Here is a 25,153-nt window from a genome sequence, read left to right on the forward strand (position 1 = left end):
TATCCTTGATACAATATCCGATGTTCCAGGCAGTGTGCATTACACTCTGCCTGAGCCGTTTTTTTGATAAAAATCACTGTACCACTATTCCTGATAGAGCCGATTGGAACTATGATATCCCTGGTAACAGAAGTTGCATAGACTTCTATACGGATGGTTCCAAACTTAACGACAAGGTGGGCTTTGGGGTGTACTCTGGGCTTTGGGGTGTACTCTGAGAACTTGGACTAGTCATATCGAGAATGGGAGATCTTTTCAATTAATGAAGTGGTCAAATGGCTAAGATATAATGTCATTACGACGATTGGCATAGATATCTTCTCAGATAGCCAGGCAGCCCTTGAATCCCTGGAGAACGTATTTCTTAACACAAAACCCCCTCGACTGTCGCAGATCCCTTAACGAGATGGCTGAACAGTTCTAAAATCAACTGTTCTGATTGTCGGGCCACATAGATATCCCAGGGAATTGTAAAGCAGATGAGCTTGCGAGACTTGGAACTACCCTACACATTTCAGGGATACTGGAATCTGTGGGTATGCCTCTAGCGACATATAAGCTAAGGACCCGGCCCGAAGGACAACGAAGGCTGTGGGCATTCCAAAACTATGTGACCCAATCTAATAGACTTGAAAAGGTCTACTGCTTTGCTGTCATTGGCTAGAAAAGACGTCTCAGTCATTGTGTCCGTCATAACAGGTCACTGCCTAATCGGAAAACATGCTGATAGACTGAAGGTTGCCAGCAACGGCTATTGCAAAAGCTGTGAGGACATCGAAGAAGAAGAACACCTTCTGTTTGTGTGTCCCCCACTAGCAGTCAGAAGGATTTCCACTTTAGGTTCTCATTTCTTTGAGAACCTGTCTGATTTAGCGGATGTCAACATGCACAATTTATTGGGTTTTTTAAAGCGATCTGAATGGTTCATCGGTAGGAACTAGAAGGCATCTTCCTTTTTCTGTGCCTGTGGTATCACAATGGATGAAAACGTCTAAGTGAGTCTAATGGCACTTAAACCTAACCTACCATGGTCTTTTTGACTTCTTGATGGTCGGGATGGTTCAACGGTAGGAACTAGAAGGCATCTTCCTTTTGCTGTTCCTGTGGTATCACAATGGATGAAAACGTCTAAGTGAGTCTGATGGCACTTAAACCTAACTTAACATGGCCCTTTTGACTTCTTGATCTCCTGCAAATTTGCAAATTTTACCCATGAACATTCCACTAAGGAACAGGGGCAACCACTTCTCACATATCAATGAGTGCAGTACGATTCAAGTTTAAGCTCAATGATAAAGGACCTCCTTTTTATAGCCAAATCCGAACAAAGTGACGCAGTGTGACACCTCTTTGTGGAGAAGTTTTTGCATGGCATAGTACCTCACAAATGTTGCCAGTATTAGGAGGGGAAAACCACCACTGAAATTTTTTTCTCATGGTCTCGCCAGGATTCGAACCCAGGCGTTCATTGTCATAGGCGGACATGCTAATCTCTGCGCTACGGTGGCCTCCTTGGTCTCGGTGGCCATCTTGATCTCCTAGAGGGCATAATTCTTCTCCGATTTGGCTTTTTCAGCTTCTAGAGAGCGCAATTCTTCTCTGAATTGGCTGAAAGTTGGCAAAAAGATTTCTATCATGATTTTCATAATTCATTCCAAGCATGGTTCAAATTGGCTCATAACATGGTATGTGTAGCCACCATATAAACCAATCTTCCGATTTTACTGCTTAAGCCTCTAGAGGCTGCAGTTTTGGTGAAATTTTACACCATAACTTCTGCTATGACCTCCAGCATAATTAATAAAACCTTTAATCTCCGTTTAAGGCGTCACTAACAGTTGGACAGAGTTGATGTGATCCTTATTCAATGGAGGTGTATAAAAAAAACGAAAAGATTTTTCTACCTACATCTACGTTGCACAACTTTTACTTCTTCCCAACATCAGTTCATACTACTTATTTTCAATTTCATTGCAGGTATTGCCAGGTCACAAACGTTTTATGTGGGCTTTGGAAAGTAATTTCCATGATTTCATATCAGAACGTACTGGGTGCAATGGTGCTTCAATTATTCTTCATCCCGTGGTGCGTGAGTGTGATGATTAAATGGCGCCGTAGTACTTCTAGGAATTCAATAATTAAAAAAAAAAACCATGAATAATTTACGCATCTCATGAAGGCAGCAACACTACACAATGTAAAGCATGTACACACACCCACACACACACACTCATACATACACATAAAGCGCTAGATGCTGATGCCAGATTTAAAGCCAATTAATTTGCTTGTCATTCAGGATATTTTTAGTTGGCACAAGAGAGATCGTTCAGAATTGTGTAATATATCATAAGGACCTTTTATAGCAATAATTTTTATTAACATTCGAATAAATAACATTCAATTATATACGAATTATTGTGTTTTAATGGTAGCTTCATATAAATAAGCTTATAACGGTAAGTACCATTTAATACGGTCATAAAACTATAATAAAGGCCAATTTCATCAATTGAACAACGACACACAGTGGGGGAAAAATCGAAAAAAGGCATATAGTATATGTCAAGTGAGAATGGGTAGAGATATCTGTATGAACTTTGGAGTGGATAGAGCTGAAGTGTTGGAGATCGAGATCGTGCGCAAAATTTCAAGGCTCTATGTTGTTGTCCGGTTGCCTTTTGGTAGGCCCCTAAAGTTGGTCACCTCGGTATTTTGAAAAATTGTTCAGTCTGCCAAATCTTCGTTTGTGGTCTGATTTTCCAAATCCTGGATTTAGCTGGAAAGAGCTCAAAAATCCCTGCAAAAAAAATCCATTGCTTAGCTGCGAGCTAACGGGCGCGTCCACAAGTTGCGGATAGTGGTATGCTCCATACGGAGTAGCTGCAATGGCAGTAGCGGGCAATCAGCGGTATCGGGCGGAGAGTCTCAGTGAGAGGCCGGGTGGCACTGGCTCTTGCACAAATACTGAGTGCCTATGATGCTCGATATGACAAGGCGAGTTATTGGCACCTTTAAATACCTACTGGCCACCCTGTTCCCTCGGATATCGGTCCTTTGGACCGGAACGAACGAGAATCGCCAACTCCTTATGAAAATGTGGCTTTAACAACAACATTAGTATACGTCCGTTGGGATTGTAAATGGGCCAAATCGGTTCATGTTTTGGTATAGCTGCCATATAAACCGATATCGGATCTTGATGCATGAGCCTCTAGAGGGCGCAATTTTAATCCGATTTTGCACCAAGTCTTTTGGTTTGACTATCAACAACTGTGCCAAGAATGGTCTAAATCGGTTCATATTATCCGAGTTGGCTGAAATACAGCATTAAGTGTTTTGATATGACTTCAAACAACTGTGCGAAGTATGGTCCAAATCGGTTCATAACCTGATATAGCTCCCATATAAACTGATTTTGCATCTTGGCTTCTTGATCCGCTAGAGGGCACACTTATCATCCACTAGAGGGCACACTTATCATCATAGCTGACATATAAACCTATCTCGGAACTTGACTTCTTGACCCTCTAGACGGTGCAAGAAGTGTTTTCGTTTGACCATCAACTACTGTGCCGGCTAAACCTGATATAGCTCCCATATAAAACAACTTGAATTCCTGAACTTGAATTCCTGAGCCACTAGAGGGCTCAATCTGATTTGGCTGAAATTTTGCATGTAGTGTTTTGGATTGATCATCAACAACTGTGCCAAGCATGGTCTAAATCGGTTCATAACCTAATACAGCTCCCATATAAACCGATTTCGCATCTTGATTTCTTGAGCCTCTAGAGGGCGCAGTTATTTTCCGAATTGGCTGCAATTTTGCGTGAAATGGTGTGGTGTGACCACCACAACAACTACGTCAAGTATGATCGAAATCGGTTCATAACCTGATATAGCTCCCATATAAAACGATTTCGGATCTTGACTTCTTGAGCCTCTAGAAAGCGCAATTCTAATTTCTGATCTTAATTATTATCCGATTTGGCTGAATTTTTGCATTAAGTGTTTTGGTTTGACCACCAACAACTGTGCCGAGTATGGTCCAAATGGGTTCATAACCTGATATAGCTCCCATATAAACCGATCTCGGAATTTGATTTCGTTAGTCTCTAGAGGGCGCAATTTTTATCCGATTTGTCTGAAATTTGGCATGAAGAGTTTTTGTTTGCCTATCAACAGTGCCAAGTATAGTCTAAATCGGTTCATAACCAGATATAGCTCTAATATAAACCGATATCGGATATTGATTTCTAGAGTCTCTAGAGGGCGCAACTATTGTCCGAGTTGGCTGAAATTTTGCTTGAAGTGTTTTGTTTTGAATTCAAACAACTGTGCAAAGTATGGTCGAAATCGGATCATAACCTTATATAGCTTCCACATAAACCGATCTCGGAACTTGACTTCATGAGCCTCTAGAGGGCGCAATTATTATTCTATTTGGCTGAAATTTTGCATGAAGTGTTTTGTTCTAACTTTTAACAACTGTGTCATGTATGGCCCAAATCGGTTCATAACCCGATAGAGCTCCCCCATAAACCGATCTCGGATCTTGACTTCGTGAGCCTCTAGAGGGCGCAATTTTTTTCCGAACTGGCTGAAATTTTGTATGAAGTGTTTTGGTTTGACCATCAACAACTGTGCCAAAGTTGGCTAAAATTCCTTCATAACCTGTATGGTCCCAATCAATTCATAACCTGATATAGTTTCCACATAATCCGATCTCGGATCTTGACTTCGTGAGCCTCTAGAGGGCGCTATTATTTGCAGGAAGTGTTTTGGTTTGACCGTCAAAGACTGCGCCAGTGGGGCTTAAATCGGTTCATTTCCAGATATAGCTCCCATATAAACCGATTTTGCATCTTGACTTCTTGATCCGCTAGAGGGCGCAATTATTATCCGAATTGGCTGAAATTGAGCATGAAGTGTTTTGCTTTGACTTCAAACTACTGTGCCAAGTACGATCCAAATCGGTTCATAACCTGATATTGCTCTCACATAATCCGATCTAGGATCTTGACTTCGTAAGCCTCTAGAGGGCGCAATTATTATCCGAATTGGCTGAAATTTGCATTTAGTATTTTGGCTTGAACATCAACAACTGCGTCAAGTATGGCTCAAAATCGGTTCACAACCTGATATAGCTAAAATATATACCGATCTTCGGATTATACTTCTTAAGCCTCTAGAGGGTGCAATGCTTATCCGATTTGGCTAAAATCTTGCACAAAGACTTCTGGTATGACCTCAAACATACGTGTCAAATATGGCTTGAATCGGCTCATAACCTGATATAGCTACCATCTGGAGATCTGTTAAAATCTCCCAATTTTATTTCTTACGCCGCTATAGGCCAATTTTTAACCGATTTGGCTGAAATTTTGCACAATGACTTTTACTATGGTCTCGAACATCCAAATCAAGTATGCCTCGGATCAGTCTATAACCTGGATAAAGCTCCAATCGCATAGCAATTCTTATTCATTTTCTTTAGTTTGTCTATAAAGAGATATCGGCCAAAAAATTTGACAAATGCGATCCATGGTTGATGACATATAAAATTCAGCCCGGCCGAACTTAGCACGCTTTTACGTGTTTTTTTTTTCTTTATTTTTGAAGAAAGAACATATTGTATATGCGTTTTAAGTGAAATTTAGAATAAGGTGTGTCAACTCAAACGGGCGCTATCGGTTCAAATTTGGATATAGCCCCCATATAAACCGATCCCCGGTTATGACTTCTTGAGACCTTAGATGCCTTAATTTTCACCTGATTGGGCTGAAATTTGAAACAAAAACTTGTTTTACGACTTCCAACATCAATGCCAGGTGTGATCCGAATCGCTCTAAAAACAGATATAGCCCCCATATAAACCGATCCCCAGTTATGACTTCTTGAGACCTTGACATCATTGCCGGGTATGGTACAAATCGATCCATAAACAGATATAGCCCCCATATAAACCGATTCCCGGATATGATTTCTTGAGCCCCTAGAAGCTTAAGTTTTCATTCGTTTAGGCTGAAATTTGGAACAAAGACTTGATTTATGACTTCCAACATCCATGCCAAGCATGATCCGAATCGGTCTATAAACAAATTTAGCCCCCATATAAACCGATCACCGGCTTTGACTTCTTGAGACGTTAGAAGCCTTAATTTTCATCCGATTTGGCTGAAATTTGAAATAAAGACTTGAGTTATGATAAACCGACCCCAAGATTTGACTCCTTCAGCCGTTAAAATCATAAATTTTCACCTGATTTGGCTGAAATTTGGCCCAAAAACCTATCTTTTAACTTACAACATCAGTGACAAGTTTTTTTTTTGCGAATCAGTCAATATAGTGACATAAGGAGCAGTCCAAGGATATTTTCTACGAGCGCCTAGAGAGAGAATATGACCGATGCCCCGCCCATGATATTAAAATCGTTCTGGGAGATTTTAATGCGAAAATAGGGAAGGATGACATTTTTGGTCCAACAGTCGGAAAGTTTAGCCTCCACGAGATAACGTCCAAGAATGGGTTGAGGCTGATAGATTTCGCCGCGGCAAAAAACATGGTAGTTAGTAGCACCAGATTTCAACATAAAAATCACAAAGCACGAAAAACCAAATTGATCACGTTGTGATAGATGGAGGGCATTCATCCAGCGTGTTAGATGTACAATCGATCCGTTGAGCAAATATAGTTTCGGATCATTACCTTGTTGCAGCAGAAGTTCGCACCCGTTTGAACATGGTGAAGAAAGTACGATCTGACACTGCACGGAAGCTGGACATTGAAAAGCTGCCAACACAACAAATGGCAGCGGCATACTCCACTCGACTGACCCAACTGCTTGATGAAAGCACTCCTGGTTCCGCTGATATAATGGCGCAGTGACAAACTATTGCCCACTCCATGGAAAATGTTGCGAAATCTGTACTTGGGTACCGGAAGCCTCCTCCAAGAAACCAAGAGTGTCGAGATGCTACTGAAACCAAGAATGCGGCATATGGAGCAACCCTGCAATCAGTAGCAACGCGCCAGATGAAGGAGAGGTATTGGGAGAAAATGAGAGAGGAGAAACGTCTATTCCGCAGAAAGAAAAAGGAAATGGAAAAACGTGAGTGTGAGCGAATTGAGATGTACAGGAGTCTGAATGAAGTCCGGAAATTCTACCTAAGAATTAAACACCAAACCGATGGCTTTGGTGCAGGCACATCCTCCTGCAGAAACAAGGAAGGAAATCTGGTAACTGACACAGATAGCATGCTGAGGATATGGAAATAACATTTTACCCAACTGCTAGTGTCCGACTTTGGCGGCGAAGAGGATACCGCAGAACCAATCCCAGATAGTGGTATAAAATGTTTACCTCGTAGTCAGAATGAGATCCAAGTAGCAGTGAACAGACTAAAGAACAACAACGCAGCAGGAGCCGACGGGTTACCCGCTGAACTATTTAAGATCGAAGGCGACACGCTGATAAGGCGTATGCATCAGCTTATCTGTGCTATATGGCTAGAAGAACGCATACCCAATGATTGGAACCTCAGCATACTATGTCCCGTACACGAGAAAGGAGAAAAGACGGAATGTGCCAACTACAGAGGAATAAGTTTTCTTCCCATCGCAAAGAAGCTACTCTCGAGCGTACTGTATGAAATAGTAAAACCTAAAGTCAATAAGATAATTGGGCCCTATCAATGCGGCTTTAGACCTGATAAATCCACCCTAGACCAGATATTCACACTGCGCAAAATCCTGGAAAAGACCCGAGAAGGACAAATCAACACCTACCATCTCATTGTTGACTACAAAGCCACCTTTGATACTCATTTACATTCAAAGGTATTTTAAGCTATGTCTGAGTTTGGTATCCCTGCAAATTTAATAAGACTCTGCAGGATGACACTTGCTGATACGCGTTCCTCAGTAAGAATAGGAAGGAATCTCTCCGAACCATTTAATACCAAATGAGGTTTCAGACAAGGAGACAGCCTATCGTGTGATCTCTTTAATATCCTGCTGGAGAAGATTATACGAGATGCAGATGTGAATACATATGTAACACTAACCACTAGAGAACACATGCTACTCGCCTATGACGACGACATCGATATCATAGGTCGGTCACCGGAAGTAGTAACTGCAGCCTTTGAAAGAATCAAAAGAGAGTCAGTGAAAATTGGTCTGGCAGTAAATGGAGATAAGACGAAATGGATGGTTTCAACTCCCAAAAAGCCTTGCACAACCGAGCAAATAAAGAAAATAGAGAAAGTTGGGAACCACAATTTTGAGACAGACAGTAACTTTATCTACCTCGGCACCGCCGTAACCGAAAAGAATGACACCAGTTTTGAGATTAAGCGAAGACTAATACTGGCAAACAGATGCTACTTTGGACTAAGTAAGCAGTTTAGAAACAAGGCCACCTCTCGACAGACGAAGATTACACTATACATGGCACTGATCCTACCCGTGTTTTTATATGGTTCTGAAGCATGGGTGCTTGTGAATGCAGATGAGGCAGTGCTTGGAGTATTTGAGAGAAAGATTCTTCGTAAAGTATATGGACCAGTTTGCGTTAATGGGAATAAAAGCGACGTATGAACCACGAGCTGTATGACGACGATAGCATAGTTACACGTATCAAAATACAACGGCTGCGTTGGCTAGGTCATGTTGTCAGAATGGATGGAGAAGCTCAAGCAAAGAGGTCTTTTGACACGGTGGTACACACAAACCGGGCAGACCAAAAGCACGATGGAAAAATCAAGTTGTGGGAGACACCTCGAAACATGGTGTCAGAGATTTTAGAATGAGCACAGAAGATCGAGGCGCTTGGAACGCTATTCTACGTTCGGCTAAAGGAACAAATATTATGTCATAACCAATTAAAGTAAAGTAAAGTAAGTAAGTATTTTCTGTCCATGAGCAGGTTAAGTTCGAAGATGGGCTATATCGGACTATATCTTGATATAGCCCTCATATAGACCGATCGCCGATTTAGGGTCTTAGGCCCATAAAAGCTACATTTATTATCCGATTTTACTGAAATTTGGGACAGTGAGTTGTGTTAGGCCCTTCGACATCCTTCTACAATTTGGCTCAGATCCGTCCAGATTTGGATATAGCTGCCATATAGACGGATCTCTCAATTTAATTTAATTTATTATCCGATGTCGTCGAAATTTGGGATAGTGAGTTTAGTTAGGCTACTCGACATCCTTCTTCAATTTGGCCCAGATCGGTTCAGATTGGATATAGATGCCATATAGACCGATCTCTCGATTTAAGGCTTTGAGCCCTTAAAAGGCGCATTTAATGTCCGATGTCACCAAAATTTGGGACAGTGAGTTGTGTTGGGACTTTTAACATCCTTCTTCAATTTGGCCCAGATCGGTTCAGATTGGATATAGCTGCCATATAGACCGATCTCTCGATTTAAGGCTTTGAGCCCTTAAAAGGCGCATTTATCGTCCAATGTCGTCAAAATTTGGGACAGTGAGTTAAGTTAAGCCCCTCGATATCCTTCTGCAATATGGCACAGATCGGTCCAGATTTGGATAAAACTGCAATATAGACCGATCTCTCGATTTAAGGTCTTGCGCCCATAAAAAGCTCATTTAATGTCTGATTTTGCAAAATTTGGGACAGTGAGTTAAGTTAAGCCCCTCGACATCCTTCTGCAATATGGCACAGATCGGTCCAGATTTGGATATAGCTGCAATATAGACCGATCTATAGATTTAAAGTTTTGGGCCAATAAAAGGTGCATTTATTGTCCGATGTCGCCAAAATTTGGGACAGTGAGTAGTGTTGGGATCTTCAACATCCTTCTTTAGTTTGGCCCAGATCGGTTCAGATTTGAATATAGCTGCCATATAGACCGATCTCTAGATTTAAGGTTTTGGGCCAATAAAAGGCGCATTTATTGCCCGATGTCGTAAAAATTTGGGACAGTGAGTTGTGTTGGGACCTTCAACATCCTTCTTCAATTTGGCCCAGATCGGTCCAGATTTGAATATAGGTGCCATATAGACCGATCTCTAGATTTAAGGTTTTGGGCCAATAAAAGGATGTCGTCAAAATTTGGGACAGTGAAATTGCATTCATAAACCGATTTCACTGAAATTTGATACAATGACTTATGTTAGGCTTTTCGACATCCGTGTTGTATATGGTTCAGGTTGGTTTATTTTTAGATATAGCTACTAAAAAGGCCAATATTTTGTTATACACAATTGAACAATGACTTGTATTGGGTTGCCCAAAAAGTAATTGCGGATTTTTTAAACGAAATGCATTTTTAATAAAACTTAGAATGAACTTCAATCAAATATACTTTTTTACACTTTTTTTCTAAAGCAAGTTAAAAGTAACAGATAATAACTGACAGAAGAAAGAATGCAATTACAGAGTCACATGCTGTGAAAAAATTTGTCAACGCCGACTATATGAAAAATCCGCAATTACTTTTTGGGCAACCCAATACTTATTGGTATTTGGTTCAAATCGAAACATATTTCGATATAGCTGCTAAGGGGCATAAGGTATGCATTTTTTACCGGATTTTGATGAAAGCTGGTTTACATATATACCCGAGATGGTGGGTGTCCAAAGTTCGGCCCGGCTGAACTTAACGCCTTTTTACTTGTTTTTCGTTCCACAGGTGAATCGCAACCAATGCTTGGTTTTCAACATCCCCGGGTCACTATCTTCCAATTTAGGAACTTGAAACCATAAAAAGCTAATCTATTCCCGATTTCGCCGAAACTGTGACTTGTATAAGGCTTCACGATACCTGAGTCAAATATGATACAGATCAGCCCATATTTGGATATGAATTTGGATATGGTAATGGAGTGGATAATGAAAAAGGATGATAAATATTTACATGGTGGGGGATGTCCAAAGTTGGGCACGCCCAAACTTAATACATGATAACTTATTTAACATGCTGAAGGTTTAGGTGCTCTACCGTGGCGAGCAAAGTTTTGTTACCATCAACATTTCCCTCCTTAGCATAATTTTTTTATTTAGAGCAAACTAATTTTTAGCAACTTGGCTTTAGTCGTTGAGTGTTTAGAATAAGCAAAGAAAAATTTATGGTTTTGTCATGGAGTGCCAATATTTGCAATTAACTTTCTTAAACAAATTAGCTTAGCACCTTTTTTTCTTTGAATGAAACGAACGCCTATTTCTTAATTTGACTTTCTTTAAGTGGGTTCATAAAACCCACAAAATGAAATCAAAATACAAATGAAACTTTGCTTGTGTAAAACATCTACTCCTCCATCATTCGCCCCTTTCAACATTGGCCATAATGATGTTAATGGTGTTGGCCCTATTACACTTGACTAAACAAATAAAAGACACTCAGATTAGTTTTTTGTGTCACATTTCATTTCTTTCAAATGTTCCATATGGGGTCCAGGCAATGTTAAGTTACTCTTGCTGGAGCTATGGAAAATATTGATTCTTTTACAAAGTCTAATGATTTTCTATTGACACAACCATAAAATCATAAAAAAAGACACAAAAACAAAACCACACAACCGATACCATGAAAAGTAGCCAAAAAAAAAAAAGTGAAACCTATTTTGTTGTAGAACCAACTGAGATATCGAAAACCAATTATCATCTTCATCATCATCGTCACCATCATCATTATGGGGTTGCTGATGAAGAAATTACTCACAGACATTTGAGAAGGTGATGTTGGTGTTGGTGGTCGAGATATTTAACAACCAGACAGACAGACCCATCCCGTTATAAAACCATTTGAAAAATCTCTTATCAATTCAAATAATTTCGATACCCGAAAGTCTCAACAACTCTTTTAGAAGAAAAGAATCGTAAAAAAACCCCCCAAATTCAAGCAAATATTTATCTAAAGACCAAAGAAAGTCGCCATATTGCAAATACTTGGTGTGCTTGAAATTCTACGAATTAAGGATAAAACCGAAAGAACAGACATACAAAGGACATTGAAAACATCAAACAAAAGTGTAAAATGTGGCGTATTGCAGTGCTTTTAATGGTATTACAAATATTTACCTATAAACGTTGATAATAGTTTAAAAATAACTAGACTTACCAGAGGCACATACAGGCAGTGCATGTTGAGTGTATATGTGAAGTTCGTATTTGAAGAGGGCAAGCGACAGCCTTAAAATAGAAAAAAAGTGTGATTGGTTGCTATAAGAAACGCAATGGAAAAATGTGAATCATCAAAGAAATGTAGTTGTTCATATCGATCAACAAAAAACAAATAATAGTGTGTTATGTTGTACTGGACTGAATATTTAATAACAACCTCTACCATGGATTACATGTATCAAGTTCTATTCACTGTTTTCTTTCTTTAGGCAGAAACTAGAAAGGATAATGAGAAGTACTAACAAGAAACCAATGGAGGGTATCTTGAGTATCTTGGAGGAGGATACTTATTCCTCTGTAGTTCCTCTGTCTTGTCTCCTTTCTTGTGTACGCGACATAGTATGCTCCAATCATCGGGTATGCGTTCTTCTAGCCAGATTGCGCACATAAATTGATGCATACGCCTTATCAGCGTGTCGCCTCGGGTCTTAAATAGTTCAGCGGGTAACCCGTCGGCTCCAGCTGCCTTGTTATTCTTTAGTCGGTTAACTGCTAACGCTACTTGGACCTCATTCTGACTAGGAGGTAAACATTTTATACCATCATCTGGGATTGGTTCTGCGGTATCCTCTTCGCCGCCAAAGTCGGACACTAGCAGTTGGGTAAAATGTTCTTTTCATAAGCTCAACATGCTATCTGTGTCAGACTTTCTTCTTTGTCTCTGCAGGAGGATGTGCCTGCACCAAAGCCATCGGTTTGAGGTTTTATTCTTTGTTTGAACTTCTGGACTTCAATCTGACCCCTGTACATCTTAATTCGCTCACCCTCATGTCCCTCCATTTCCTTTTTATACCCTCCACCATAGAATGGGGGTGTACTAATTTCGTCATTCTGTTTGTAACACCTCGATATGTGCGTCTAAGACCCCATATAGTATATATATTCTTGATCGTCATGTCATTTTAAGTCGATCTAGCCATGTCCGCCCGTCTGTCTGTCTGTCTTTCGAAGGAGTAAAGCTAGCCGCTTTAAATTTTGCACAAATACTTTTTATTAGTGTAGGTCGGTTGGCATTGTAAATGCGTCAAATCGGTCCATGTTGTGATATAGCTGCCATATGAACCGATCTTGGGTCTTGACTTCTTGAGCCTCTAGAGGGCGCAATTTTCGTTCGATGTGACTGAAATTTCGCACGTGGTGTTTTGGTATCACTTCCAACAACTTCGCTGAGTATGATTCAAATCGGTCCATAACCTGATATAGCTGCCATATAAACCGATCTTGGGTCTTGACTTCTTGAGCCTCTATAGGGCGCAATTCTCATCCGATTTGACTAAAATTTCGCACGTAGTGCTTCGATATCACTTCCAACAACTTCGCTGAGTATGGTTCAAATCGGTCCATAACCTGATATAGGTGCTATATAAACCGATCTTGGGTCTTCACTACTTGAGCCTCTAGAGGGCGCAATTCTCATCCGATTTGACTGAAATTTTGTACGTAGTGCTTCGATATCACTTCCAACAACTGTGTTAAGTATGATTGAAATCGGTTCATAATCTGGTATATCTGCCATATAAACCGATCTTGGATCTTGACTTCTTGAGCCGCTGGAGGGCGCAATTCTCATCCGATTTGGCTGAAATTTCGCATGACATGTTTTGTTATGACTTTCAAAAACTGTGCTAAGTATGGCCCAAATCGGTACATAACCTAATATAGCTGCCATATAAACCGATCTGGGATCTTGACGTCTTGAGCCTCTAGAGGGCGCAATTCTCATTCGATTTGGCAGAAATTTTGTACAACTGCATCTCTCATGACCTTCAACGCACGTGTTTAATATGGTCTTAATCGATCAATAGCTTGATACAGCTCCCATATAAACCTATCTCCCGATTTTGCTTCTTGAGCCCCTACAAGGCACAATTCTTATCCGAATGAACTGAAATATTACCCAATGACATCCACTAGGGTCTTCAACATTTAATTTACTTATGGTCCTAATCGGACTAAAAATTGATATATCTTCAATAGCATCACAATTCTTTTCCATTATTCTTTGTTTGCCTAAAAAGAGATACCGCACAAAGAACTCAACAAATCCGATCAATGGTGGGTATATAAGAATCGGCCCAGCCGAACACACTTTTACTTGTTTTTTCTGCGGAATAAAAGTTTCTTCTCTCTCCTTTTCTCCCGATACCTCTCCTTCGCCTGGCGCATTGCAACTAAATGCAGGGTTGCTCTGTATGCCGCATTCTTGGCTTCAGTAGCATCTCGACACTCTTGGTCGTACCATGAATCTCTTGGGGTAGGCTTTCGGTACCCAAGTACAGATTTCGCAACATTTTCCATGGAGTGGGCAATAGTTTGTCACTGCGCCATTATATCAGCGGAACCAGGAGGGCTTTCATCAAGCAGTTGGGTCAGTCGAGTGGAGTATGCCGCTGCCATTTGTTGTGTTGGCAGCTTTTCAATGTCCAGCTTCCGTGCAGTGTCAGATCGTTCATTCCTCGCCATGTTCAAACGGGTGCTGCAAACCTTTGTTGCAGCAAGGTAATGATCTGAATCTACCCTTGCTGCACCGGTCGATCGTACATCTAATACGCTGGATGAATGCCTTCCATCTATCACAACGTGATCAATTTGGTGCCACGTGTTTTGATCGGGTGACAGTCATGTGGCTTTGTGAATATTTTTATTGTTTAAATCTGGTGCTACTGACTACCATGTTTTTTGCCGCGGGGAAATCTATCAGCCTCAACCCATTACTGTTGGACCAAAAATATCTTCCTTCCCTATCTTCGCATTAAAATCTCCCAGAAAGATTTTAATATCACATGCGGGGCAGCGGTCGTATTCTCTTTCTAGGCGCTCGTAGAAAATATCCTTGGTCTGCTCGTCCTTGTCTTCCGTCGGGGCATGGCCACAAATAAGGCTAATGTAAAAGAATTTGGCTTTTATGCGGATCGTGGCTAGCCTCTTATTCTCCGGAGTAAAGCTAAAGACAAGGTGTTTCAGTCTCCGACTAACCACAAATCCACAGCCAAATTCATGCCTCGTGTTATGGCAGTTATAGTATAGTTCGTCACCGTTTGGTGTTGTAGTGACGCCACTCCCAGTCCATCGCACTTCCTGCAAGGCAGTAATATCTGCCTTATACTTCTCTAATACATCCGCCAGCGCGTATACTGCACCTTCTCTATAAAGAGAGCGGACATTCCAGGTGCAGATCTGCAAATCATGGTCCTTTTTTCATTTATGTGGGACATCAACGTTAGAGGGGTCTGCTTTTACTATTCCTTTGTCGTTCTCATGGTTTTTGTGGACGGGTTACAGGCCCATCGCCCCAACCGCATGGGTTTTGTGGGATCGCACATGTATCCCTGGGTGTCGCGGTCCGCTTGCTCCAAGATCCGACGCTCCCCCCCGGCCGCCCCTAACCGGGAGCAGACGCTGATGTTGATCGTGAGTTATTTAAAAGCGCCAATTATTCGCCTTGTCATCGCGAGTATCATTGGCACATATTTTAGTAATAGCCAGTGCCACCTAGCCCCTCGCTGAGACCCTCCTCTTGAAATCGCTGAGAGCCCGCGGCCGCATTTGCAGCTACTCAGCATAAAAACGAAGTTTTCCCATATTGCCTTGTCTTCTTTGGTCTATATCTGACCTAGTAGGCTGATGTTCCAATGATCGAAAATGCGTTCTTCAAGCCAGATCGCGCAGACATGCTGATAAGAACGCTTCATAATCCTGTCGCCTTCGATCTTAAAATGTTCAGCTGGCAACCCATTGACTCCTACTGCCTTGTTATTACGCAGTCGGGCCTATTCAATCACCGAACGATTTGGCTGAAATTTTGTAAATGGTGTTCTGTTATGACTCCCAACAACTGTGCAAGTACGGTTCAAATTGGTCAAGAATATGATGTAACTCCCATATAAACACAACAAGCCGCGCTTTTTATCCGATTTGGCTGAAATTTTTCATATAGTGTTCTGCTATGTCTCTCAACAACTGAGCCAAGTACGGTCCGATTCGGTCTATAACTAGATATAGCTCCTATATTTTAACAGAATTCATGATGATGGGTTCCCACGATTCGGGCCGGCCGAACTTAGCACGCTTTTACTTGTTAATCTTTCATACAGTACGCTCGAGAGGAGTTTTATTCTTTTGTCCTTCGCCCTCAATCTTAAAAAGTTCAGCGGCAACCCATCGACTCCTACTGCCTTGTTATTACGCAGTCAGGCCTATTCAATCAACGGCCGGCCGAACTTATCACGTTTTTACTTGTTAATCTTTCATACAGTACCCTCGAGAGGAGTTTTATTCTTCTGTCCTTCGCCCACGATCTTAAAAAGTTCAGCGGCAACCCATAGACTTCTACTGGCTTGTTATTACGCAGTCAGGCCTATTCAATCACTGGCCGGCCGAACTTAGCACGCTTATTATTACGCAGTCAATCACCGACCTAGGCCGTGTACACTCTATACAGTAATCAGGCATAGGTTTAAGGTTACCTGATTTCAAATTTCCTACTTTGTCACTGCAGAAGGATGAGCCTTCGACTTGATGTTTAAATTTTTGGTAGAATTTCCATACTTAATTCTGTCTTCTGAAAAACAAGATGCGCTCATACTCATGTCGTGACATTTCTATCTTCTCTTTGCTAAATAGACAATTCTTCACTCTCCTTTTCTCCCTATACTCCTTCTTTGGGATGGGGTTCCAAGTTTGACAATACAAATGTAACCAGCATCAGCATCGCCAGAATTATCAAAGAGAAACCTTAAGGACGGGACTGTGTTAAGTATAGCTAAACAGCTTTATTAACTCTCTACATAAGGGCAATATACAAATAATCACAAATGAACCAAACAAAAAGACTAAGAATTTGAGTTTTGGTGGAAAGTCCCACAAACTGTTAAAATTACCAAAAATTACTGCTATTTATCACGCAATTTTCTTTCTTTCTCGCAAAGGGCAATGAAATTAATGCCACAAACAATTGTCTTCTTTAATTTTGTTTTTCAGATTTTTTGCCTTACCCCCACATTTGCGGGAATATACAATAAAAGGACAATTCACCCCAGACAACAAGAGTTCATACAGAGTCGTGAAACAAGCACATGTGATGGACGCCAATCACCTGGTCCCATTTGTGAGTCCTGTGATCTCTTGGCCACATGTGTCAAGCACTCCACTGGCTGGGTCAATATACCTGTGGAGACATGTGACACCCAGAATGGTTTCTATTGCAATTCGCTGCTGGGGCGATGCAGCAATGATACAGGTCCTTGTCATCCCTTCAGCTCTGAGGGCAATTTTCCATGCACCTCACATGGCATATTTCCGGATCCCTATGATTGCCAAAAATATCATATGTGCTACTTTGTGGGTCCCACGCTAGTTTCGGCCAGTGTTGAATGTGGTGGCGATAAGGCTTTCAATCCGGCCACCGGCCAATGCTCTCTTACTCTGAGCCATGCCATATGTCAACAGCAGCAGTATGTTTGTCACAATGCGGGCGATGCCAAAGCATGGCCCCTAAGCTCCAATATATTCTACATTTGCAAGGCCAGCTCTAATCAAGATGAACGCATTTTGTATCCCACTCTATATCGTTGTGATGATGGTGAAGTATTCGATGGCTACTATTGTCGTCCGGGAACATCCATGGGTGAGTTGCCTAACTTGCCGACACCGTTGATACCTGGAAATCCGGGAAATCCTGGAAATCCTCCAATTGGCCAAATGTCCACGACCACAATGAAACCTGGAGTGGTGGAAACAACATCTAAGCCACGAGTTTGTCCGCAGGTGGGGCTCTTTGCAGATACCGATGATTGTCGCAAATACTATTACTGTTCGGCCATCAATGGCCAACTAAAAGAGATGCAGTGTCCACTTGGTACAGTATTCAATGAGGATCTATCTTCCTGCACCCTGGGAGATTGCTAGAGCAAAGGCTTGCAAGACTTTTAAATCATTTTATTTTATTATTAAATGGAATTTAAATAAAAAATAAATTCATTTACTGGCATGTATTTTATCCTTCAAGTATTCTACAGCATAGTAACTTATCAAAGTGTTGCGATTAGTTTGTACAGGGTGGCTGATGAAAGCCGCTACCAAAAAAAAATGTAATAACTTTTTTTCTATTTAATAATAATAATTTAATAATTAATTTAATTAATTAATTAATTAATTTAATTAATAATAATTTAATAATTAATTTAATAATTTAATTTAACATGAATAAAAGAAAAATGTATTCCATACACCGAAAAAAAAATGTAGCAATATTCATCATTGTAGCAATATTCATCAGCCACCCTGTATGTATTTTTATACCTTCCACCATAGGATAGGATGTAAGCCGATCTAGCCATGTTCGTCCGTGTGTCCGTCTGTCTGTCGAAAGCACGCAAATTTTCAAAGGAGTAATGCAAGGCGCACAAATACTTCTTATTAGTGTAGGTCGGTTGGAATTGTAAATGGGCCAAATCGGTCCATGTTTTAATACAGCTGCCATATAAATATACTAGCATACCGGTGGTCCGCTTCGCTATCCCCGTTTTTGATACCCACTTTTTAGTGTAGGACTTCCAAAAGCCTATGTAGGCACTAAGTTTATAAGATCATGAAGTTTTGTAATAATTACGTATAAAACTTAGAAATCGGTCATTTACTGTAAAGGAAGTACCAAATAGTATCAAATAGCCCAATGTATACTATCAAGGTATACATGAATCGCAATTTTGAGCGCTTTAGCTCAATTTGCAAAGAAAGTAACAATTTGTATGTTTTAGTATCTATTTTGCACTTCTTGGTACCAAAATGTATGAATTTTGAATGGATCATTTAGTCACCTATTATATGTTTCCTTCTTGTGCCTTCATGCCAAATTACAGACCTCTAGCTCGATGTGCAAAGAAAGTACCAACTGGTACCAGTTTTGGTACCAAAATGTATGCATTTTTAATAGATAATGTAGTCACCTATCATATATTCCGTAGTTGTACCTACATGCTAAATTTCAGACCTCTAACTTCATATATGAAAAAGGTAACAAATAGTACCAATTTTGGTACTAAAATGTGCGAATGTTGAATAGATCATTTAGTAATCCAATATTTATTTCTTAGTTATACCCACTGGCAAATTTCAGACCTCAAGATCCATCTGAACAGAAAGTACAAAATGGTACCAATTTTGGTACTAAAATGTACCAAGAGATAATTTAGTCATCCATCACTTATTTCTTAGTACATGCCAAATTTCAGAACTCAAGATCCATCTGAACAGAATCTACAAGGTAGTACCAATTTTGGTACCAAAATGTACGAATTTTGAATAGAACATATGTTCATCCATCATTTATTTCTCAAATGTACCAACGTCCCAAATTTCGAACCTCTAGTTGCAATTTTGGTAGAATTGTAAAAAAATCATTAAGTCGGGCAGCTTATATTTGTAAGTTCTACCTACATCACAAATTTCAGTCCTCTAGCTCCATCTGCACAGAAAGTACCAAATGGTACCGATATTGGTACCAAAATGTACGAATTGTAAGAAGATCATAGTTACCCATCATATTTTTCCTAGTTGTACCTACATGCCAAATTTCAGATCTCTTGCTCCATTTGTAAAGAAAGTACTAAATGTTACCAATCCTGGTACCAAAATGTACGAATTTTGAATAGATCATTTGGTTATCCATGTTATATTTCCTAGTTGTACCTACATGCCAAATTTCAGACCTCTTGCTCCATCTGTAATGAAAGTACTAAATGGTACCAATTGCGGTTCTAAATGTACGTTTCCTCCCGTTACCAGTACTATACTGTCCATTTTTTTTCTTTTTACCCTCATACCTTTGCCCCAGATGTTTTTAAAGCCAAATTTCTAAATTCTACCTCTACCTATCCGCCTCGTACAAAGTTCAAAGTTAGTACCTTTTTGGAATTTTTTTAGTACGTAATGGAACAAATTTTGGTACCAAAATGTACAAATTTTGAAAAGAACATTTAGTCACCTATCAAATATTTCCTAGTTGTGCCTATATGTCAAATTTCAGTGATCTTGCTTCATGTAATGAAAGTACCAAAGGAGTACCAATTGCCATACTAAACGTACTATTTCTCACACTTCCAGTACGATTTTCCAAAAAAAAATTGTATACCTTTTTTTCGAGACGCTCTTTAATTTGAACATAATTCTAGTCCTTTCCGTTCGCGCTGGGCAAATATGTACCATTTCGTACTTTTTGGTATTTTTAGTACCTCAACGCACGAATATCAAAGCCTTATCCCGTGCCTACGACCCAAGACCAACATTCATGCAAAATTTCATGATTCTAGCTTTAGCCGTTTAGGCTGGATGATGATCTGTCAGTTACGCTACTTTTTTACATATATAGATAAATATATCTTGGGTCTTGACTTCTTGAGCCTATAGAGGGCACAATTCTTATCCGATTTGGCTGAAATTTCGCGTGAGACGTATCATCATGATTTCCAAAAACTATACATAGCTTGATCTAAATCAGCCCATAACCTGGTATAGCTGCCATGTAAACCGATCTCCCGATAAAACTTCTTGAGCCTCTAGAGGGCGCAATTCTTATCCGATTTGGCTGAAGTTTTACACCTATCGTTTTGATATGACTTTCAACAACTGAACCTGATATGGCCTAAATCAGTCCATAACCTGATATAGCCGCCATAGAAACCAATCTGGGATCTTGACTTCTTGAGCTTCTAGATGGCGCAATTCCAATCCGATTTGGCTGAAATTATGCATTAGGTGTTTTGCTGTGACTTCCAAAAACTGTTTCAAGTATGATCTAAATCGGTTCATAACTTGATATAGCTCTCATATAAACCGATCCCCTGAATATACTTCTTGAGCCTCTAGAGGGTGCAATTCTTTTACGATTTGGCTGAAATTTTGCAGAACGACTCTTCTATGGTCTTAACATACATAGTAAATATGTTTCAAATCGGTCCATTACCTGAATAGTTAAATCGACCTCCCGATTAGATTTCTTGAGCCTCTAGAGGGTGCAATTGTCATGCCACGCAATGCAAAATTTCAGCCAAATCTGGTTATAATTGTGCCCACAATCACATGGCAGCCGGTTGTACGTACCGGATTGACCCGATGGAATACTTCATCGGCAAGGGCTGCCGCCTCAGTGTACAATACACTGCTACAACAACAACAACATAATTGTGCCCTATAATGGCTCAAGAAGTCAAGATCCACGATCGGTTTATATGGGAGCTATATCAGGTAATAAACCGACTTAAACCATACTTGGAACAGTTGCTGAAGGTCAAAACAAGAAACTTTACGTAAAATTGCAGCTAAATCGGATAAGAATTACGCCCTCTAGCGGCTCAAGAAGTCAAGTTCCGAAATCGGTTTACATGGCAGCTATATCAGGTTATGAACCGATTCACATAAAACTTGGCACTGCTCCAGGAAATCGAAACAAAACAAAACTTCATGATGAATTTCAGCCAAATCGGATAGGATTTGCGCCCTCTAGAGGCTCAATAAGTCAAGACCCCAAATGGGTTTATACGGCAGCTATATCTTAATATTAACCGATTTGAACCATACTTAGCACAGTTGTTTGAAGTCATAACCAAACGCAATGAATGCTAAATTTCAGCTAAATCGGACAATAATTGCGCCCCCTAATGGCTCAAAAAGTCAAGATCCAAGATCAGTTTATATGACAACTATATCAAAACATGGACCGATATGGCCCATTTACAATTCGAACCGACCTACACTAATAAGAAGTATTTGTGCAAAATTTCAAACGGCTAGCTTTACTCCTTCGAAAGTTTGCGTGCTTTCGACAGACAGACGGATGGAGGGGCAGACGGTCGGACATGGCTCATCTTAAAATGTCAAGATGATCAAGAATATATACACTTTATGGCGTCTTAGACGAAGATTTCGAGGAGTTACAAACAGATTGACGAAATTAGTATAACTCCATCCTATGATGAAGGGTATTAAAAATGCTACCATAAAATTTTCAGCTAAATTGAGTAAGAATTGCGCCCTCTAGAGGCTCAAGAAGTGGAATCGCGAGTTTAGTGCTACATTAGTTTATAGGCCGATCTAAATCATACTTGGCACAGCTGTTGAAGGTCAGAGTTAAACATAGAAGTGCAAAATCTCAGTCAAATCAGACGGTAATTGAGTCTTCTAGAGGGTCAATAAGTCAAATCTGGAGATTGATTTATATGCCATCTATATCAGGTTGTGGACCGATTTGGATCATACCTGGCACAATTGTTGGAAGTCATGACGAGACACGAGAATTGGGCCCTCTAGAGGCTCAAGAAATCAGATCTGAAGATCGGTTTACATATAGGGCGCACTTCTTATTCGATTTTGCTGAAATTGTGCATAAGTTGTTTTGTTTTGACATCCAATAACTGAGCCAAAAATGGTCGAAATCAGTTCATAACCTGGTTTAGCTGTCATATAAACCGATCCCGGATTCTTGATTGTCTACAGGACCCAATTCTTACCCGATTTGGCTGAAATTTTGCACGAAGTGTTTTGTTTTGACTTCCAATCACTATGCCAAGTGATGCCTAATCGATTCATAACCTGATATAGCTACCATATCAACCGATTTCGGATCTTGATTTCTTGAGCCTCTAGAGGGCGCAATTCTTATCCGATTTGGTTGAAACTTTGAACGAAGTGTTTTGTTTTGACTTCCAAAAGCAGTGCCAATAATTGTGTGAATCGGTTCTGCCTTATAAACCGATCTAGGATCTTGGTTTCTTGAGCCTCTAGAGGGCGCAATTCTTATCCGATTTCGTTGGAATTTTGCACGAAGTATTTTATTTTGACTTCCAATCACTATGCTAAGAATGGTCCAAATCGGTTCATAGCCTTATATAGCTGCCATATCAACCGATCTAGGATCTTGATTTCTTGAGCCTCTAGAGGGCGCAATTCTTATCCGATTTATCTGAATTTTTGCATGAAGTGTTTTGTTTTGACTTCCAACAACTATATCAAGAATGGTCCAAACCGGTTAATAACCCGATATAGCTGCCATATAAACCGATCTCGGTTTTGACTTCTAGAATCTCTAGAAAGCGCAATTCTTATGCGATTAGGCTGAAAATTTGCAGGTGTTTTGTTTTGACTTTCAATAACTGTGCTAAGAATCTTTCAAATCCATTCATAACCCTTTTTAGCTGTCATATAAACCGATCCGAAATCTCGACTTCTTGAGCCTCAAAAGGGCGCAATTCTTATCCGAATTGGCTGAAATTTTGCAGATCTTTTCTTTTGACGTCCAGTAACTGTATCCAGAATAGTCTAAGCCGGTTTATAACCTGATTTAGCTGCTGGCATATGTAGACCGTAGGGCCGTAGGCTTGAAATGGGCCTGAATCCGAGGCCCCATCTCATGGCTCCACAGTAGTGCGATTACACCATTACTTACCTACGCCTCAATAGTTTGGTGGGCTGCGATGGAAAAAAAAGTGCAACGTTAGGATAAAACAATAGGTTCCGGAATATGTTGTCTTGCCATGGGCGGAGAGATGAGGACCACTGTGATTTAAAATCGAAAAATTCTCAAAATGGATAAAAATATTTAAAATTTTTCTTATGGAAAATTGTAGCCGCTAATGAGTCCAGGAAGGGACCTATCGGCGGTGATATTTAGTTATGAAGGTTAGGTTTAAGTGTCAGTCTGTCATCAGACTCACTTAGACGTTTTCGTCCATTGTAACACCACAGGAAGAGAAGAAGGAAGATGCCTTCTAAATCCTACCGTTGAACCATCCAGATAGCTTTAAAAAGCCCAATAACTTGCGAATGTTCACATCCGCCAAATCAGACAGGTTCTTAAAGAAATGAGAACCTAAAGTGGAACTCCTTCGAACTGCTAGTGCGGGACACACACACAGAAGATGTTCTATAGTCTCTTCTTCTTCGATGTCCCTTCAGCCTCTGCAAAAGTCGTTGCTGGCAACATTCAGTCTGTCAGCATGTTTTCCGATTAGACAATGACCTGTCGTGACGGACACAATGACTGAGACGTCTGTTCTAGCCAATGACAACAAAGCAGTAGACCTCTTCGAGGCTAGATTAGGTCACATAGTTTTGGAATGCTCACAAGCCCATCTATGTGACCATCTATCATTCGTTGTCCTTCGGGCCTGGTCCTGATAACTTAGCTTACATGTCACTAGAGGCATACCCACAGATTCCAGTATCCCTGGAATGTGTAGGGTAGTGCCTGGTCTCGCAAGCTCATCCGCTTTACAATTCCCTGGGATGACAATCTATCATTCGGTGTCCTTCGCGCCTGGTCCCGAAAACTTAGCTTACATGTCGCTAGAGGCATACCAACAGATTTCAGTGTGCCTGGAGTGTGTAGGGCAGTTCCTAGTCTCGCAAACTCGTCTGCTTTAGAATTTCCTGAGATATCTCTGTGGCTCGGCAACCAGAACAAGTGACTTTTGACCTGTTCAGCCATCTCGTTGAGAGATCTACGACAGTCGAGGGCGGTTTTTGTGTTCAGAAATACGTTCTCCAGGGATTTAACGGCTGCCTGGCTGTCTCAAACGATATTTATGCCAATCGTCGTTATGACATTATATCTTAGCCATTCCACCATCAAGGATCTCTGCTTGATACAGTGCGGCTGTGATGCACAAACGAGCCATCCTTTGGTTCCGGTTAAGTATTGAGCAGTAGGTGGACTTTTAAAGCGCCGTCCACCAGAGCACAACACCATATAGCATTATATGTCTGACTACTGCAGTATATACCCAATGCATGACACGTGGTCTAAATCCCCAACTTTTGCCAATGGCTCTCTTGCGGGTGTATAGGGCAAGAGTTACCTTTCTTGCCCTTTCCAAAATGTTGGATTTGATGTTGGTTATGAAACAAAAGCTAAACTGTGTATTGCTAGCTGAAACAATTTACAGGGAGATTAGATCGTTTTGTGCATTTGCTGAAAAGCGGTGATTACGGCCAAAAATCATGATGC

The 25,153-nt window shown here is 40.5% G+C and overlaps 2 protein-coding genes across 2 annotated transcripts in view; both read left to right on the plus strand.

Annotated features, from left to right (window-relative positions):
- Positions 1-2,106, plus strand: part of LOC106090944 (major royal jelly protein 1) — a 34,114-nt gene extending 32,008 nt beyond the window's left edge. The window contains exon 4 of the mRNA XM_059368180.1: positions 1,978-2,106. Within this exon, the coding sequence (XP_059224163.1) occupies positions 1,978-2,106 (129 nt within the window). The remainder of the gene's footprint in view (positions 1-1,977) is intronic.
- A 13,305-nt stretch (positions 2,107-15,411) lies between these two features.
- LOC106086758 (uncharacterized) lies at positions 15,412-18,060 on the plus strand. The gene is made up of 2 exons (XM_059368185.1): positions 15,412-15,564; positions 17,134-18,060. The coding sequence occupies exons 1-2, from the start codon at positions 15,412-15,414 to the stop codon at positions 18,058-18,060; spliced, it is 1,080 nt and encodes a 359-aa protein (XP_059224168.1).
- Positions 18,061-25,153: the final 7,093 nt, after the last annotated feature.

Source organism: Stomoxys calcitrans, chromosome 1 (assembly GCF_963082655.1).
Source record: "Stomoxys calcitrans chromosome 1, idStoCalc2.1, whole genome shotgun sequence".
NCBI lineage: Eukaryota > Metazoa > Arthropoda > Insecta > Diptera > Muscidae > Stomoxys > Stomoxys calcitrans.